General features: G+C 43.8%; 1 protein-coding gene across 4 annotated transcripts in view; it reads right to left on the bottom strand.

Annotated features, from left to right (window-relative positions):
* Positions 1–20,305, bottom strand: part of LOC121273535 (regulator of G-protein signaling 7) — a 464,890-nt gene that overhangs the window by 218,233 nt on the left and 226,352 nt on the right. For all 4 annotated transcript variants that reach the window (XM_041180714.1, XM_041180722.1, XM_041180727.1 and 1 more), the window contains one exon: positions 6,784–6,880. In XM_041180714.1, coding sequence (XP_041036648.1) covers positions 6,784–6,880 — 97 coding nt within the window. The remainder of the gene's footprint in view (positions 1–6,783; positions 6,881–20,305) is intronic.

The following is a 20,305-nucleotide window of genomic DNA, read 5'->3' as shown; positions in this document are numbered from 1 at the left end:
TCCAAACCCACGACCACTACCACCTAGAAGGACAAGGGCAGCAGATAGGTAGGAACATCACCACCTTGAAGTTCCCCTCCAAGTCACTCACCATCCTGACTTGGAAATATATTGTTGTTCCTTCACTGTTGCTGGGTCAAAATCCTGGAACTCCCTTCCTAACAGCACTGTGGGTGTACTTACACCGCATGGACTGCAGCGGTTCAAGAAGGCAGCTCACCACCACCTTCTCAAGGACAACTAGGGATGGGCAATAAATGCTGGCCCAGCCGGCGAAGCCCACATCCCGTAAATGAATTAAAAAAAACAGGGGAACAACAATTTATACTGCGCGAGAAAAGAGTGCAAGATGAAAGGCTTTGATAGCATGTCGCTTTTTTCAGCAATCCTCAAGTCCTGTACTACTAAACACCTATTTGAATCTTGAAATATTTCAAATTCAAAATGGTCTGTAATTGGAGGGAATTTTACAGATGGTGGTGTTCTCATGTGCCTGCTGCCATTGTCCTTCTGGGTAGTTGGTGTTGAGGGTTGGGAGGAGCTGTCCAAGAAGCCTTAGTAAGCTGCTGCAATGCACCTTAAAGATGGCACCTGCTACTATGGAGAGAGTTTAAGGTGGTGGATGTGGTCCCAATTAGTCCTGGATGGATGTTACTGGAACTGCATTCATCCAAGCAAGTGGAGAGTATTCCATCACACTCCTAACTTGTGTCTTGTAGATGGTGGAAAGACTCTGGGGAGCCAGGAGCTAAGTTACTCACTGCAGAATATCTAGCCTCTGGCCTGCTTTTATAGCCACAGTAGTTGTATGTCCGGCTCAATTATGTTTCTAGTTAATGGCGACCCCAAGGATGTTAATGTTGGGAGATTTGGTGAATATTGCCATTGTATGCAAGGGGAGGTGGTTAGATTCTGTCTTATTGGAGGTAGTAATTGTTTGGCACTTGTGCAGTGCAAATGTTACTATATGTTACTTGTTACTTATCAGCACAAGCTTGGATGTTGTCCAGAACTTGCTGCATGGGGGCACAGACTACCTCATGATCTAAGGAGCAGCGCATGGAACTGAACACTGTGCAATCATCGGCAAGCATCCCCACTGTTGACTTTATGATGGAGGGATGGTCATTGATGAAGCAACAGTAGATGACTGGACCTAGGGCACTAGCCTCAAGAACTCCTGCAGCAATGTGCTAGGGCTAGGATGATTGCTGTCCAACAATCACAAACATCTTCCTTTGTGTGAGATATGATTTCAGTTAGTGGAAACCTTTCAACCTGATTCGCACTGAGGGCAATTCCCATGGTGGGCTCCTTGATGCCACACTTAGTCAAAGGTTACCGTAATGTCAAGGACAATCACTCTAAGCGCATCTCTAGAATTCAACTCTTTTGGCCATGCTTGGAGCAAGGCAATAATGAAGTCTGGAGCCAAGAAGTGCTGGAAAAATCCAAACTGAGTATTATCGAACTGGTTATTGGTGGATAGGTGCCACATGATAGCATTGTCAACAACACCTTCCATCATTTTGCTAATGAGAAAAAGTAGATTGATGGAACAGTAATTGGCCAGTTTTTATACCTGGATAATTTTCCACACTGTTGGGTAAATGTCAATGTTGTATCTGTACTGGAACAGCTTGGCTAGGGATGGTTAGTTCTGAAGTACAAGTCCTTAGCACCAGAACAGAGATGTAGCCAGGGCTCATAGCCCTTTCTGCATCCTGTGTACTCAGCCATTGCTTGACATGCAGTGAACTGAATTGGCTAAAGACTGGCTTCTGTTATGGTGGTGCCCTCAGGAGAAGGCTAAGTTGGATAATTCACTCCTTTCCCCTAAGAGGCAGGATCTGATCATTGTGTGACACTGGGTGTAGAGTAAAGGCTTAATGACTATGTTAATTAGTCAATGATATTAATGATGATGTAAGCATGTAGGTGAAAGTGAACCATGCACGATGTTGGCAGCCATTGCACAGCCACTACCCCTTCCACAGCCCTTTCAACACATCGAGGGTCTGCGGCGAGGCAATGATGGGAGCTTTGGGGGCAACAGTTAGAAAGGTACCGAACATCTTTGGGCTTACTACAAAAAGCACAAAAAGACCAGGTCAATACTTTTCTATACACAATTGTGACCATAGCTGATGATAACCCAGTGAAACAGGAGTTGAGACCTCGGCGCCCTATGAGGAGATTCTGCGGTCCTTCAATAATTACTTCCGCCCTAAGAAGAATCTGGTCATTGAGCAGGTGAGACTCAACCAAAGGAGTCAAAGGCCAGGTGAATCCATTGATTCATTTGTAAATGACTTATATGGAATGGCCAGTGGTTGTGGCTATGGAGCTTTAAAGCACGAGTTCATTTGCAACTGCATCGTAGTCAGTATGCTGGATCTCAAGTTCATGTTAGAGGAAGAAAGCTGGAACAAGTTTACAACCATTTTGAAGTCCAGGAAATTGGAAATACGGCATTTCAACCTGACGATTTCCTAGGAGAAATTAAAGGACCCTAATAAGCAGTTCTGGTCTGTACAGCTGGATGTCCAAGAATACAGAATATAATTTAAACTGGACACAGGGCCTGGGGTCACATCGGACAAATTGGATTAGATTTAGGACTGGCTTAATGAAGTAAAAATCCAGCCATCTAAAATAAGGCTACAGGAGTCGGGGACACAGACCTCAAAGCAAAGGTCAGTTCACTACAACCCTTAGGCATGAAGATGAAGAAATTAACGCAACTCTTTATATCTTACAGAGCCAGCAAATGTCTCTGCTCAGCAGGGCAGCCACACAGAACTTGGTTTTCTACAAAAGGTTGATGAGGTAATAACAGAGGACAGCAGAGAAATATTCAGGGATGAATTTCCAAAGTCGTTCCAAGGACTGGGAAAGCTCAGCATGCAGCAGAAAAAGAAGTTCACACATTGTGCAGTGAGTCGGTCTTTATTGCAGAAACACCATCCATTTGAGCACAGGAGGAGATTGCAGATCTCTCATCTCTTTGAAGACAGGCTAGGAAGCAGGGTGCGCTAAACAAAGACAGTGACCATCCACAAGAGGAGCTTCTAGACCTTTGCTTGCTCTTTCGGAACAGAGTTAAAGAGAATGAAGTCACTGCAGAAGCAGATGGTCTGTTGGAAGAAGAGGGGCTAGATCTTTCCACACTCCTTAATTCCATTGCCAATGCTTCTGAAGTCTTTGTTGGCTCTTTTGAGGATAATCATCATTTTATTGAAGAAGGTAATAAAGAAGTGAATTTGTCTACTTATTCCACTGGCTGCATACATCAACAACTGCATGCAGCCAGCAGAAAGCTATCTCGGGAGAACAAGATGCTTAATTCTAAGTAGGGTCAAACCAATAGTGAAAGTTCAGAGCTTAGTAGTAAGCTGCAGCTCACACTTGGATCTCACCAGCAATTCATGGATGCAATTAAATCTTCTTTCAGTAAAGAAGCAGAGGCCCAAACGACAGAGCTTCTGTAGCTGAAGAGTACTACACAAGAACTTTCCACGTATCCCAATCTGGAGATTTATTCCATTATTGATGATGGTGCAATCCTGCTTTCTCATGCTAACCCTGCAATTCCATTGTCTACGGTGGAGCAGCCTCACGCTGAAGCAAGGATGCAAATGACAGCACTACCTACAGAAAGTGAAAACCCTACCCTGAGAGTAGTAGGGAAGTCTTCCTTGCCTTGTATCCTGCAGCGGCTTCAGGATGTTCTTCGTTCTTCTTTTCAGGTACCTGACTTATTCACGTCTCAGTTATTGAATACTTTTGTCATCACAGCAGCAGTGAATGATACAGCTGTGAAGTTCATTAAAGTGACTGAAAGTGCTTCATTTTCTCAAACTGGTGCTTTTATTTTTCCCCCACTGTGTAATGCAGAGGAAGATTACAGAGAGAATGTCAGTTCATTGTTTTTCTTTTCAAGAGGTCACGATCATTTGAGTCCTGAAAGTTTATTTCTTCAATCAGCTTTTCCTTGATTGGTTTTCATTACATTTATATCCAGGCTATCATAAGAGTCACAGCCCAGGAGCCAGCTGTTGTGAGAAGCTGTTATCCCACTCCACCAACATGTTTTCCTTCCAAGGAGAAGATAAGGGAACACATACGTCTTACACATCCTCCAAGAGAGCCAAGAACCTTGGCAACTGTGACTTGGGCTGGGGGTGGGCTGGTGGGGGAATGTGGGGGGTGGTGAGGGGGAGGTAGGTGCTGGATGGAAACTGTAAACAGGTTAACAGATGGCAAGAATATAATATAAATAGTTTAACAAAATAATGTAACAATTTTGAGATATACTTAGCGGGAGATGTAAAGGATTAATGGTTATGTTAATTAGACAATGACATTAATGATGATGTAAGCATGACATCAGAGTCAGATGACCAAGAGGCTCCAAAGGAACAAGACAAAGAACAGTGTGTGTCTAGTGAACCATGTACTTACCATGAGATCTTGGATATAAATAGTTCTAAATAAATAGTTTCAAGAGAAACAATATATTAACAAGTCACTCAAAGAGCAAGTGAAACATCATCAAAACATTAGGTAAGTGACCTGCAGCCAAGGGCAGCATACCATGTTGCCATTGTGTTTAGTTGGAGATGGTCATTGCCTGATGCTTGTCTCATTTGAAATGCTACTTGTCACTAACAGCTCAAGTCTGGATGTTGTGCAGGTCTTGTTGCATATAGGCATTGACTGCTCCAAACCTCTGAGGAATACTTACAATCAAACAGCAAACAGCCCCACTTCTAATCAGTTGGTCCAAATTCTTCCCTGGTATCACCACAAGCTGGTGTGATTAACCCTGTGTGCTCTAAAACATTGCTCCCATAGCAGTAATTCAACCAAGCTGGTAATCCAATATGGCAAGGCTCTGATTACTATCATCAGAAGAGAAGCACCTTGGCTTGCTTTTAGAAGGAGGGAGGCAACACCAGTCTTAAGTTTTTCCACTAAGTTTATATTTCTCAGGAAATACAATTTGGTAACTGGGTATATAAAGTCAATTCATCTCAAATTGTCCAACTGTTAATAAGGTAATACAGCTAAAACTACACTAAAAATACTTAATTAATTGTAAAGCTCTTTAGGATGTCTAGAGGTCTTGAATGATCCTATCTAAAATAAGCTATTTTTCTTTCTAAAGCATCTGAGCTGTAAAGTATGATATGAGAAGCTGGTGAAAAATATTAATTGTTTAACCATAAATAATATATAGTGAGTGCTATCTATTCAGAATGAAGCATTGTTATCAATCTTGCCATGACTTATCATCTATACAAATGATAGCTCTATGCTGCTGATATATTGGTACTAACAACTTTAAATTACTAGAAGTTATATATGTGAAATAATATGTGGCATGAGGTAGAATTTCCACGGTGCCCTCTCAAACTCCTGCCCTAACATTGAGTGAATGAGTGTGATTTTAATCTTTGACACCACGTAAAATGGCTGACATTTGATGGCCTGTCTGGGTTTGCACCTCTCCCAATTTACGTTTCCTATCTCAGCAGAAAGGAAAATGGGGAGAGGTATGTAACAGGTTGTCAGACCGACATTGGCCATATTACACTGACACTAAAAGTTTAAAATACCCCTAATATCTACAGTAACACTGTATAACATACATTTATGCTACTTGTCCCAGGTCTCTGACATCTCCAACCAAAATGATGGCAGGAAATCAGAAGAACCCCTGTGGAAATTCCAGCTTATATTTTTAAAAATATGTTGTACACTGGAACAAGATGCATTTTTTAAAGAATCTCATTTTTATATTGTTTGTTCAATTTTTCTTCTAATTTTCCTTTGTAGAACAACAACATATTGCGCTTTTAATGTAATGAAATGTCCCATGACAATTCACAGGAGCATTATAAATCAAAATATGAAACATAGGAGCTATTAGGTCAAATGACCAAAAGCGTGGTCAAAGAGGTAGGTTTTATGGAGTATTTTAAAGGAGGAAAATAAGGTAGAGAGAAAGAGAGGTGTAGGGAGGGAATTCCAGAACATGAAGCCTAGGCAACTGAAGGTGTGGCCACCAATGGCAGAGCAGTTATAACTGGGAATGCACAAGAGGCCAAAATAATAGAAACACAGGCACATTAGAAGCTTGTGGGGCTGGAGGGGATTACAGAGATAAAGAGGAGCAAGGCCATGGAAAGATTTGAAAATAAGAACAATAATTTTAAAGTTAAGACTTTGTTTGACTGGGAGACAATGTCGGTCTTTGAGCACAGGGGAAGGACCTACTGCAAGCTAAGACATGGACAGCAGAGTTTTGACAATTGCTTATACTGAACATAGAAAACAAACAAAAAAAATTCTTCTGCAAATGTCCAGTACCTGTCTCTAGAGCTCTTCTGCCTATTCTTGTAATTCCACAAGAGGGTTTCCCGGTGGTTACAGCAAGGAAGATTGCTAATCATGCACAAAGCGCAATTGGGAAGGCAGTGATGGGTGTCTTCTAGGTACTTGGGCCTATGAGAAGCTTATGGAAGCCATAGGCACCACACTATCTACCATGCTAGTGAACTCCACAAAACATTCAAGTAGGTTAGTCAGACATGACACCACACCACCCCCCCCGACCCCATCCCACCCTCCTAAATTCCATGATAACTCTCTTTGATCAGTTTCTATTTGTCCAGGTGCTCAGTTACCCTGGCTCTGACAACAGATTTCAGTAACTTCTCTATAAACTGATGTTCAACCAGCATTACCATTTCTAACCATGTAAAGATGGTATCTTACCAGAAAATACACTAGGGATCTTTGACAAAAAGCTTTTCACTGTGCGGATAGGAATCCCATTTTTCTCCTCTTGCATTCGAGCTATGACATCTTCCATCTGAAACAACATGAGAGAAAATGTTTAAATGTACTTTCTTAAAAAGGAGGCTGAACCTTGCCAATTCTGTTCTTTGTAGGAACTGAAGGTACGATGTCTTGTTATTCTTTAATTTGGGGAAAAGCCCTTTCATCTCCACATAACTTAATTTTATATTTACATGAAAGGGTTCCACTTTTTAAGGAGGCATCAGAATAAGTCATGGCTTTGTAAAGAGAACAATTATTTCTATACTGGGCAAAAAAAATCAGCATTAAAATTAAACAATGTTTTCAGTTCATGCAAGATTTAGAATTGCTTTAACGACGTTTTACACTCCGGCCGCAATGGCAGCTTTTCATACCGTATTGTCCCAAACCCGCCGAATTCATTATGCATTCCAGGGAAACACACCGTTTCCATGGCAGGTGGGCTGTCATTTGCTCACCACACCACCACCTCACCACTTCATCATGCTGGGCACTATATTTAAATGCCAAACTGAGTTAACGTTTCGAGTCCATATGATTCTTCTTCAGAGCTCTGCCAAGGTAATTCACTCTTTTCATCACTCTCAACTCACACACTCACAAACTCATGACATATCCACAGGAATCTCACACCTCAAGGGACAACACCGCTAACCCTCTCACACACACCCTCACATCGCCATCAGGCTCATACCCTCTTGAGCTTGCTCACCACACAAACATTCCACGCAGTGTCACGTGTCCTGCTCACACTCTCTCCATCTGTTTTCATGCAGGAGAAACCTGCACTTATCAGCAGGGAGAGGTCCCAGACCGGGATGGAGTGGTCCACATTAGGCCCCTCACTCATTGAGGAGTGTTCCATCGCACTGACTAACGGACATGGACCGTGCCTGCAGTGACAGTGAGGTCAGCGGTGAACACCCTCATGAGGATCCTGCACCACATCATCCCTCTCTCAACGCAAATGGGAGTGCTCTCTCTCCTGCTTTTGACTCTGCTGCCATGCACTAATTATCTCTACTTTGGTTCACAGGAAACTCTGCCAAGTGACTGACACTCTCAGCAGCCATTCCCTCAGCTCCATCCAGGTCCTCACCTCCAGCCAAGAGGACACCTCCTCCATTGAAGAGCTGGAAATAAGCAGCCTGGAAGACCCCTCACAGTGCTTACCCAAGCCCTCCACCAGTGCAGAGACACATACCTCAGTGCGACCTAGGTCTAGAGCAGGCTTGGGTTCACAGTCTGGTGGTCACCGCATGGCCACATGTCCGCAGCAGTAGGAGGCAGGTTTGTGCAAGCTCCCCTGCACTTGGAGGACTGCTGGGGATCAGGCATCTGTGAGGTCCGAGTCAGATGACAAGCCTCTAAATATGGCATTCCAAGCCATCCTGGAGAATCAGCAGAAGGCATGGGAACATCACGCAGAGCTGTTGGAAGCCCTCAACAGAGTGGCACACACATCAAAGGAGTGCATCCGCCTGCTCTCTGAAGATGTGGTGCCCACATATGCTTGTATGGAAGTCACCATGGGGAAGTTCGTGGATGCCATAGAGACCCTGGTCCAGCAAAACGTAGAAATGAGTGCAAATCTGCACTCCATCACGGGAGCCATGGGTGAGTTCCTGCAGTAGCAACAGGAGAGGGAAATGGGACACCTCGATGTCCCTCCAAGTGCTCTTTCCCCTCAAGAAGTCAGGCCAGGGCCCATGGGTACCCAAAGGGAGGAGGAGTGGCAGCTGGGTCATCCAGTCAGGAATCTTAAGAGGCTGTCCTCTCTCTCCGAATCCCCTTTGCCTGTGAACCCCTCAACCTCATCCTCTGTCACCGCAGAGGGAGCAGCTGGCCAATGAGGTAGAAGTGTGTGTGTGGCTGGGCCTTTTGGAGCCTCGTGCAAGCACTCTCCCATGCATGCGGATCCTTCACGTATCATAGTAACCTCAATGTTGTGAGCATTTTAAATGCTGCCTGCTAGGGTTCACTTTCAGTTGTCCATCTGACTGACTTGCGTCTCTGCCCATCCAATGATCACACTCCCATGATGCACCTGATCTCGCCCACCACAACGGCTGTTTCACTTTCAATTTGGACGGTATGATCTGGATTCGCTTTTTTCTCAGCTCCCCCATCTTTTCCTCTCCCCCAGTCACACATTTCCTTTCCCCCAACACAGTTGACCCCCTTGCAGCATCACCTTCTACTTCCCCTCCGTGACCTACCAGCCACAACCCTTTTCCTTCGGGACTGTGCAGGTGAACGTACACATTCCCTTCTTACCTGAAAATACCACCCTGATCCACATTCACCTCCCCGACCTCCTCCTTCCTATCCCCAAGGTCCGTGTCTGCCTCCGAGTCCCCACCAACCACCCTCGCTCTCCCTTCTACCATGACTGTTGAACACTCACCACTCCCCCCCACATGGCAGTCATTCCCCCCGTCCCAACCCCACCCTCTGATGCTTCACTCCCCCCTCCCAACCTCACCCCCCCAACACCTTCATTACCCCTCTCCCAACCTCAACCCCCACACTTCACTCCCCCCCTCCCAATCTCACCCTCCCAACACCTTCATCCCCCACCTCCCAACCTCGCCACCCAAGACACCTCTTCCTCTCCCAGTCGATCCTAGAGCTTCTTCTCCCACCCCATTGATCATCATCCACTGTGAGCATCAACAGTGACTTTCCAACTTCCATGAGCAGTTTCGCAGCAAAGCCATGTCCTTGAGAATCCATCCAGCATGCCATTGATGTTCCTCCAGAATCCTATTATTGACGGGTTCCAGCATCTTCTTCTCCTCGGTTGTCTGCGATGTGAGCAAGGCCCTGGCAGTAAGTCCCAGCTTCTGCACGTCACAGGTCACAGTTGTCAAGGCGGGGGGGAGTGGGGGGGGGTGGGGGGGGGGGACTGAAGGTGTTGGCGGGGGGAGGTTGGGAAGAGTGTGGAATGGGGAGGGAGTCCAGGGGGAGGAAAGAGTGCAAAGTGGGGATGGAGTCCGGAGGGAGGAGGAAGTCCAGGGGGAGGAAGGAATGCAGAGAGGGAAGGGAGGAAGGATGGAGGTGTTCTACACTGGCGTGTTTTCCCGCCAATGTGGGCGGACGATCCAGTGGGGAGATGAGTCTGGCGGGCTGGCCTTACAGTGATATGCTGATGTATTACAATGAGGTTCCCAACATACGATGACGGGGAACACAGCCCGCCATCAACGGGCTTAGCGGATGGTTGCAAACTGGTTTCACAACGTCATGAAACCGATTTTTGGCCTTCTTGTCATATTGTCCGCTGCAGCCACTGATTCCGCCCATTGACTTCACAGAACGTATAGGATTTTGGAAAGATTCATTTCAGACTACATACTTTTATATATACAATAATTGTTTTATTCAGGCTTATCGAGGCTCTTCGATATTGTTTTGGGCATGGATTGTGACATAACTATCCAACAATCTCCCCTTGACATTTAACAACATTTACCATTGCAGAATCCCCCACAATCAACATCCTGTGGGTTACCACTGACCAAAAACTTAACTGGACCATCCATATAAATACTGAAGCTACAAGAGCAAATCAGAGGCTGGGAATTTTTTAGAGAGTATCTCACCTCTTGGGATACTCCCAAAGCTGAGTTTCCAAAGCCTGTCCACCATCTACCAGACACAGGTATTCCCCACTTGCCTGAATGAATGCCGTCCAATAATACTCAAGAAGGACAAGGGCATCAGAGGCATAGGAACATCACCAACTGTAAGTTTCTCTCCAAACCACACATTATCCTGACTTGGAACTGTATTCTATTACTTTACTATCCCTCGATAGTAAAAACATGGAAATCCCTCCCTCCCTAGCAGCACTGTGGGTATATCTACACCATATATACTGCAGTGATTGGACAATAAATGCTGGCCTTGCCAGCAATGCTCACATCCCATGAACGAATAAAAAAAGATGGCTTTCATTATCAGGTTACCCATTCCAGAAGCAAACTGTAAGCCTGCATTCAGGTATGAAGTGAACTGTGAGGAAGAAACCAGTGATACCCAGGTTTTTTAGGGTATTTTATTTGTTGGAATTACACTGCTGAGCTTTTTACTTGCCAACAATGTGTTTCTTCAAGTACAAGCCAGGATTGATTGACAGTCCATTTATTTTCTTTCTGTGCCTTTAATGTAGCCCAGTTAGGTAGCTCTTCAGCCAGTCTGGAGCCAGGTTTTGCAAGCTGCTATGATGATCTATGCTTCTTTGGTGTCTTTAGCAATATATAACTCATTGGTCCTTTTTCATTCAGCCTGCCTGGAGCCCTGTTTGTTCTTTTGTATAAATCTTCTGTTTATCTTCTGGATTTTTACTACATCTTGAACCTTTATTCTGTACAACACTCCAAATCAAGTCAAATAACCTGCTTACATTATCCCTACTTTTCAACAGTTTAAAAACCTGAATTATATTTCCTCTCAATCTCTTTTCCCCAATGATTCTCAGTTCAATTTCATTCTTTGGCTCTCTTGTTATGACATGGAGCTCTAAATTTCAGAATCATCAAGTTGCTCTATTCTTTACTCTATTTACCTCATCAATGTAATTTGGAAGATATGCCAACCAAATGGTATGAAATATTGCAAATGTGCAGTCACTATTTTTTCTAACCCTAAAACTAATCTCATAATAGATGACCTGTTGGAGAATATTTGTTGGACTGCTGCGACAGCTCCTTTGAACGCTGTAAGCCACATCCATAATAGCAACAATCTGAGCTTGTATCACAACCACCTGAGATTCATCTGTAGCACTCAGGCATTGGGTGACTGTTGCTTGTGCTACAATGGAAATTGCGACATTGGCAGTCAGACACTGCATTGTGGTTGGATGCATATGAAGTTGGCCCCAACTTACATGCTGGAAAGGATGGGCTTCCAAGCAATTTCCAAATCCCTGTCTCATGATGCTACTGGGCTCCTTCATGCACCTTGACATTGGTTGCAGGTTTTATGGCAAACTTCCCTATGAACCAAGCATTTCATTGTGAATGCCCAGCAGCATTATTCTGCAGGCTGTCCCATCAAAATTCTCAACTGAGTCCTCAACAGCAGACCCTGCATACCACCTTGGATTACAGTGAGCTGTCCATCCTTGTCCCCTGCCCCAGCTACGACCCACGTGCCAACTATCTCACCACGTGCAAATCCCGCTTCAAGTCTATCCTCTGAGGTACATGCTGTGTCAGTGACTGAGCTGGTGGAGGCAAGTTTGAAATCGAATGATGGTGCTGTATCTTCATCATCACTCTCTTGCACGTCCTCTACTGCTTTGCCAGATTGCACCTTGTGGGTATCTGAAAGTAAAAGGGTGCCAGGTAAGGTTGCAGTGCAGGGAGGAGTGAAAGCAAGAAGTGCATGCTTACATCTTCTGTTTGTAAATCAGAAGGCAATTTGGGATGAATGGGAAATGGGACATGAGAAGGAGGATTAGGTATAAAGGTGCTGTCATATTAGATGGTTACAGTGCTGCTGCTGGCTCCAGCCTCAGCAATTGGAATCCCAACAATAGCCATACACTCTTCTCCCTCAGGGTGAGGACATGCAGGTGCACCTGTTCCCCTCCAGTTAGCTCTGGTTACCTCCAATTGTGCACCACCTTGTCCTGCAAAAGAGAGGGAAATGTGTCAGCGAATGTTGTGCAATCTGTTTGGCTGATGTAACTGTCATGGTTGAACAGTTGGCAATGTTTGCAAGCATTAAGATGTGGATGCCAGGCTTGCAATTGCTAAGTATGTGAGTATAAGATGAAGATATGAATGTTATGTATGACTCAATTGATAGAGATTGTTGGTAGCTGAGTAATAGGGGTGTGAGTAATAGGATTTGAGCAGTGACTAAGGCTTGTGGAGGAGTTGCTAGGATATGACATTTGAAAATAGATTCACTAACATTGACCACTCCTGTGAGGTCATTGAGCTTCTTGTGTCACTGCATCCAGGTCCTTGGGGCTTGACTCCTGGCATTCACCTCCACGCTATCTGCTCCCACTGCCTTTTGAATATGTGTTTGGAGGGCCTCCCGGCCCCCTGTCGATACAGAAAATCTTTCCTACTTTGCACCTCCTCCACCAAGGGCTCAAGAGCAATACCCAGAAATCTTTGAATCTGCTCTCTCACACATTTGTGCCATTCTTCACTATTTCCTAGGTCAGGGTCACTTTCTGCATGACTGCCAACACCTGCCCCAGTCACAATGCTCCTCCCCTTGAAAAAGATGCAGGCATGCTTTATACCATGCAAGCTAGCTTTAACTGGTGCTAGCAAGTTATGATTTTGGGCCTCCAGCTTATGTGTCCAGTCAATGAACAGCTTGGTTAGCACTGATTTAATGCAGCAATCATTCAAATGACCAGGGAACATGCAGTTGGTGTGCTGCCTGCATTGCATTAAACAGGCATGGTTAATTGTGCATCGCAAACCCCCCATCTGTTTTCTGAGGTTATCCGATTTAGCCCCCATGATCCTGACATTTATCTTCTAAGGTGATCTCTCCTCCAATTCCTCAGAATATGTTGACAGTTTTGACACCATATTTTGCATACTTTCTGGCATTTTGAAACCCACTACTATTCTGCTTTGCCAGGCACAAATTAATCTCCCTGGAAAGATTACTGATATCAACATTAAAGGAACTGCAAGTTCCTCAACACAACTCTACATGATTCAGCACTTTTCACTGACATGCAGAAATTCCTTCACATTCTGCAGATTGGTAGTCATAGCTACAGCATAAACCTTCTGGTTGATATGGATATTGATATCTCCTGATTTTTCAGCTGTTGGTATGATTAACCCTTAGAATCCAGCTGCAGACACATCCTGTTGGTTTGAGAATTGAAAACTTTTATATCATAAACCTATAATAGTGCCAACCAGGTCTGCATTCTGCATCCACAAGACAATAATTGGCTCACAATCACATCTGTCCCAGAGGTCAGCCAGGGGTTTATCGGAAATGAAGGGTCTAATAAATTAAGATAAACATTTTTTTAAGTAGCTCAGGAAGAATATGATCATCAGAATAAACCCTTAATTATGGCAAGTTATGATATCAAGAAGACTATTTTTTTAAACTTAGCTTGATGGGCTTCTTATTGCCCCAGCACCTCTGGGTCTGGTTTGTGGGAAAACCAGCCCTGCTCGTCCCTTCCGGCTCCAGGATGAAATAGCAGATCTGGTCCCGAAGACATACTTGGGGGCTGTTCTGCATATTTAAAGTAATCCCCCCTGCCTCAGAGCAGGTGTCTTGCAGTCAGCCAGATCAGCACAAGTTTCCATCAAGAGCAGGGAGTTAAAATTGACTCCAAGGTGTCTATAAAAAAAATCTATCTGAGGCTGCCGGATTTCCTGAAGCTGGGATGCTGTGCTGAGACCATCGGCTGAGCGGTTGCATTGCATTGAGAATCAACGCTGTGTTTGTAGAGGAGTCCACTGTGAACAAGATCATGTAAAAAGGGAAAATTCAGTTTGGGCCGAAAGAATGGGGGCCTAGAAATTGGCAGGGCTGACTTGGCTCAAGCTCTACTCAATCTTCAGCCTCAGGGCCCATTTACTTAAGATTGCAGGCTCCTGCAGATGTCACCAGGCAGCTCAACAGCAAAAGTCAATTTGAACATTTGAGGCAGCAGCCCTCAGGAGGGGCATGGAAGGAGCGGGAGGGCGGTAAGAAGGGATGACAGTGACCAAAATAAGAAGGTAAATGATCGGGAAGGAAATGGGCGATCAGGAGAGGGCAATTAACTGGAGGGAAGGGACATCCAGGAGGGGGTTAAGAAATCAGCGGTAATGGGGTGGTGGTTGGCAGGTACTGATGCCAGAAAATCACCAAAGGGGCAAAATTGAGGAGGGTAGGGAAATGAAGGAGAATCTAATTTAATTGAAAAAAATGTCTGAATTTCCAGACCCATAATTCAGATACAGAAAATGGAACAAAGTGGGAAATTTTTCACCTCCACAGATAAATAAGGTGTTTCCTGGGTTAAAATGTTAAGTCTGTCATATTCTATTGAACTACGATATAAGATCCTCACAAGTGCAAAAGCTCTGATTTCAAAGCAAGGCTATCACTGCAGCTGTGTCCCCGAAAACTGTGCCATCTCCTTTCAAGCGACTTACTAATGAGTCATCACATTTACTCCTGTACTATCTTGCTACTCTGTGTGCAGCAGGATTGATATTTCAAAATTATTTACACTTGCAACTCCTCCACAAACCAAGAATCGTTCTGTCGGTAACCCAGCAAGATCAATTTCAATTTGCATCTCTGCTGTACTGCAGCTGGGCAGGCTGACAAGCCCGACTTGATTGAGTGATTAATATGGGGCAGGAAGAAACCTTAAACAGTACAGGGCAAGTTTTATAAGTGACAAAAACAGCCAAAACTAAAAGTTTATTGAAAAGACTTGATATAATTGAAAGGCTTGAGTCAGGAGAGAGCAATCGTTGCCTGCATTTTCAGCTCTCTCCCAAAAGCTTTCAAAGGAAGGAGAGATTATTTCATTTGATTCAAGTAGGTTACATTTGTTACAATAAAACCAGAGCAAATGCAGATATTTTAATCTTTTCTGTTTACGTAAATAAAAATTTAGTTTTTCCCTTATCAGGACATGCTGGATTAGTTTGATGCTGTTATCGCTGGATTCCAGATTGATCGTGAAGCATATCATCAGTAACTCTTCTTAAAAAGAACAAATAAATTGTAGGTGCATTTTTTTTATAAATAAATAGGATAGATTTATTCAGAATTTCATAAATAGCATAGTTTGAAATATGCTAAGTACATATTCTAATCCCAGTTAAATCCTTCAAGATTCCTCTTTATGTGGGAGTTCAAAACTAAGGGACAAGAATATAAGATACTCACTAATAAATCCAATAAAGAATTTAGGAGAAACCTCTTTACTTATAGGGAAAAATTTTCCTCCTGTTGTGGGGGGGAAGTGCGGGAGCGGGCACACCTCCAATCGGCGCCTCCGATTGGGGGCACGCCGCCATTTTATGTGGGCAGACCAATGAAGGCACAGTGTGACGTCTGCCAGACGCTCCTTGTGCAGGCGGGGTGGTGGGGGGGATTCACTCAGCTGGGAGTGCACTCTTCCATGCATGCGCACAGAAGAGTGCACTGATCTCCCTGAGGCTAAGTGCTGCCTCAGGGAGATGGCTCTGAATTAAAATTTGCAATAAGAATGAGATAAAAATTTCCCTGACATGTCCCCTCCTATGACACTGTCACATGAGTTAGGACATGTCCATAACTTTAACTGAAACCTTTATTAAAAATTTATATACCCTCATGAAACTCATCCCGCCCGTGGATGAGGTTTCATGCTTTTTCTGAAGCCCACCAGGGCTCCCGGCCTGTCCGCCAACCTTAAGGTTGGACGGGCAGATCCATTAATGATTTTAATTGGTTTCTCAATGGCCTCAATAGGCCGTTGACAGGTCGGCGGGCGCACAGCTGACTCGGCTGTGCCCCTGCTGACCTGAAAATGGAAATGACGTGGGGTGAGATCAGGAGTTCCACCCGACGTCATCTCGCATCATTTTACGCGTCGGCGAGCGGGCCCCGCCCCTGCTCGCCAACCGGAAGATCCTGCCCATAAAGTGGTTATTAAAATATAGAACATGTTACCACATGGAGTAACTGAAGTGAATAGCATAGGTATCGTTAAAGGAAAGCCAGATAAACACACGAAGGAGCAAAGAATAGAGGATTATGCTGACAGAGTTAGATGAAATAATGTGGAAGGACATTTGTATGGAATATTAACATTGGCTTGTACCTGTTAGGCTGAATAGTCTCTTTCTGTGTGGTAAATTCTATGTAATTATCTAATTCTCTTCTTAAAGCACTTTTGTACTCTGCTTCAATAATGGTTAATGACAGTGAATTCAACATTCTAACCATCCTTTAAGATTGTTCAGTTTTACACCCTCCTCTAGACATGCGCACAGCACGTTCAGCAGTATGGGATCTCAAAACCCTCCTACCTACTTAGCAGAGCAGTGACACGTTTGCCACTCTCCAGTGCTCTGGGATAATTTCCCTAGACACAAAATTTTGGAAAATTATAGTCAGAGCCTTTATTATTTCTTCCTTAGCTTCCCTCATTTTCTTCAAGTGTATCCTTCATATTCCTTCAGTAAGTTAAGTTTGAATGGCTTCTTTTTTCTTATACCATTTCTTCTTGAACTATAGTCATCGCTATTTGCTCCACACCCACCTCCAAAGATTCTACAGTCCTAATGATCACTTCCTCCATGGAAACTAAGGCAAGATACCTAATTAGTGTCTCAACGATTTCCCCAGTCCTTGTGATAAGCTTAATTGTCCCACCCCTATATTTACCAGCTTCTCACTATTCCTCTTGTAACTTTCCTATTTTGTAAGATTTGTCCTGGCTTTCTTTTTGGGTGAGTTGACCTTTGCTTAAGCAAACCCTACACGTTTTGAAGTCATGCAAATTTTCAATAATACATGGGTTTTAGCTATTGGGAATGATCTGTGTCAATTTGGAGTCTTCTTAAAGGTTGATTGTGGGATCAAGCATTGCCAAAGCTAATTCAGTTAGAGAAAAAGTACTTGAGGTAGGTTACTGATTGGCATTGAAAACTCATACACAAGAAAATTCATCACAATTGCAGTTACACCATTAAAGTAATGGCACCTAGCCCAAATCCTAAAAGAAAGAGAATTTAAATGTTTTGTAAAAGAGTAGTAACCCTGGTGCAATAAAACAGAAGCATAAATTCACTGTTTAAATAGATAAAAGGACATCTTCCTATGTCACAGTGTGTTACCTGCTGATGATGGGGGAGAAAAAACTGAGGCATGACTCAGAATAAGGCCTTTAAGTATAATGACCTGAACTGTCATCCTCGAGGCGGGGAGCAGGAGTCAGAGAAATTCTCAGCGCGGCCTGCCCGCTTCAGGAGAAAGTGTTATGTATGTATAAGTATTATGTATGCTTGGCTGAAAGCACAGACAACTATTACTGCACCCCAGAGAAAATATTGTTTGATTGACAGCTCAGACTCTCTGGTCTCTTAGGTCAATTTCATAATGGTTATTTACACAAGATTAAATGGTTGCAAAGGGCTTGTGGCTTTGTTATTGATACTTTAAACGGTCTGGGTGATTGACACTTCTTATTGCATTGTAGAGAAATTGACTTTTTTTAAATATCATAGAAAATTATGAATGAATTAATCTTAAAAACCTTTGTTTTTTACACCCCGTACTGTCATTTTAGAGTTCATTGATTCCATACAGCACATAGTTATATTGGGGATGAGGTACCATAGCTTAGCATTGGAGGCATGAAGGGCCAAGAAGAGGGTGGAGGGCATAGCTTGGCATAGGAAGCATGGGGGGCATGGGGGAGGTGGAGGGGCATACCTTGGCACGGGGAGGGTGGCGCAGGGGAGGCATGAGGAGGACCTTTTGAACTTACCTTTTAAAAGGTCCTCTCATGCGGGTTAGGGTTCACAACTCCTCTGCCGGGCCAGAAGCACAACTCTTTAAAAACCTGGCCCAAATCCATGAAAATTGCGGAGGACGGGGACATACCTATTTCAGCAATGGAGCCGGCTAGGTCAGGACTGCCGGAAGCAGGCTTTCGACAGAAACCAGACTGCACTCTTTAAAGGTACTCCTGATGGGGTTGGGAATTCCAGAATCGGGACTTGCCCGCCATTTTTGAAGGGCTCTTGAGTCATCCCAATTCAGTGAAAATTCAGCCTAATGAGATTGTTTAAAAAAAAATGACAAAGATGGCACAAATCTCTTTTAAGGGAAATGGCCCAGGGTTTCTCTCATACATTGGAGAGCTTAACTTGATTTATGTGTAAACGTTGAAAGAGGATAAAATAGAATTGCTATCATACATGCAGGCAAATCTGTAAATGGCTGTATTAGACTGTCCTTGCCAGATAATCATTTCAAATTGCAGATTTAGTATTGAAATGTGCACTGCAGTGATAACATATCATGCAACCATCTTCCTGGGGTTCAAGCTTAAAGACTGAATTAATTCATGTAAAAGGCATAAAGATAACTGCTCCTGTAAACTGACCTCAATTAATTCCCAAGTCTCCCTTTGCACTGTACAATAGATTCTTTGTAAAGCCAGGCTTACAAACAGTCTCTTAAATGACTTTGAGTATTCCTGAAGTCCTCATTTACAATCGCACAGGGCAGAAAACATTGCAGGGTTCGAATGTACCTGTCTAAGCTATATTCAAATTTGCAAATTTTTCTCCAAGTAAGAAACACAACAATAATCCAGAATTAAAAATTCATACCTCAATTTTATTGTAGTAATAACTTACACTGTAGCACAAGGTGACTTCGAGGGCTTGGGAGATTTTGACACTTGAAGCTCATGTACATGCCCTGACACTAACTCCCACCCAAAGCCTGTGGGAATAATGTCACCGTACGTGAGAGATGAAATTGGAAGGGGAGAAGTGATGTTATAGCCAGGTAACAAATGAAATGGTCCCCGTTAAAGTAAGTGTGTGGGCGTAAGCTGTGGCTCTGTTGGTGAGGAAAAGGAAATATTTACAGGGCTATGGGGAAAAGGCGGGTGAATGGCATGAGGTGAATTGCTCCTTCATAGGGCCAGCACAGATATGACAGGCTAATTAGCCTCCTTCTGTAACCATTCTATGAATCTGTGGTAGCGCTCTCATCAGAGCTATAAGATTCCAGCTTCATGTCTCACTCCAGGCTTAAGCCAAAAAATATCAACCCTAACACTCCAGTGCAGAACTGAGGGGTGCTACACTGTCAGAAATGCTGCCTTTCACATGAGACATTAAACTGATGCCCCATCTGCCATCTCGGATGGATGTAAAAGATCCTATGGCATTATATTGAAGAAGAGCAGGGGAGTTGGCCCCTGCATCCTGGTCAATATTTATCCTTCAATCGACATCACAGAAACAGATATGATCACACTGCTGTTTGTGGGAGTTCACTGTGTGTAAATTGGCTGCCGCATTCTCTACATTACAACAGTGGCTTCATTTGAAAAGTCCTTCATTGGCTGTATGAAGTGGTATGTAAATTCAAATCTTTTTCTTTTTGAGTATCGGAGAGGGGAGGCAGCAAGTTCATAATCAGGGGTGCGGAGAGCCTGGGAAAGCGGAGGAGGCTCAATTACTTAGTGGGGAAGGAGGAGTATTCCTGCTTCTGGGCTGGCTGTAGTAAAGATCCTTACTGCTGCCAGCTTTTACAGAGACTACGAAGGCCCTGTTCAGAACCACTGTTACAATACCACGTGCATCCCAATGACAGCGTCAGGGAACTGACTCTGCCATTGAAATTTGACAGCTCCCCCAACCCTAACAGCTCCTCTGAATCAAGCATCCCTCCCATGCCTGATTTCAGACAAGTTAAAATAGCGGGAGTGGGG

The sequence above is a fragment of the Carcharodon carcharias genome, chromosome 2, assembly GCF_017639515.1.
Source record: "Carcharodon carcharias isolate sCarCar2 chromosome 2, sCarCar2.pri, whole genome shotgun sequence".
NCBI classification, from domain to species: Eukaryota; Metazoa; Chordata; class Chondrichthyes; order Lamniformes; family Lamnidae; genus Carcharodon; species Carcharodon carcharias.
Note: the sequence above shows the minus strand (reverse complement) of the source record. Positions and strands in the feature narration are given on the sequence as shown.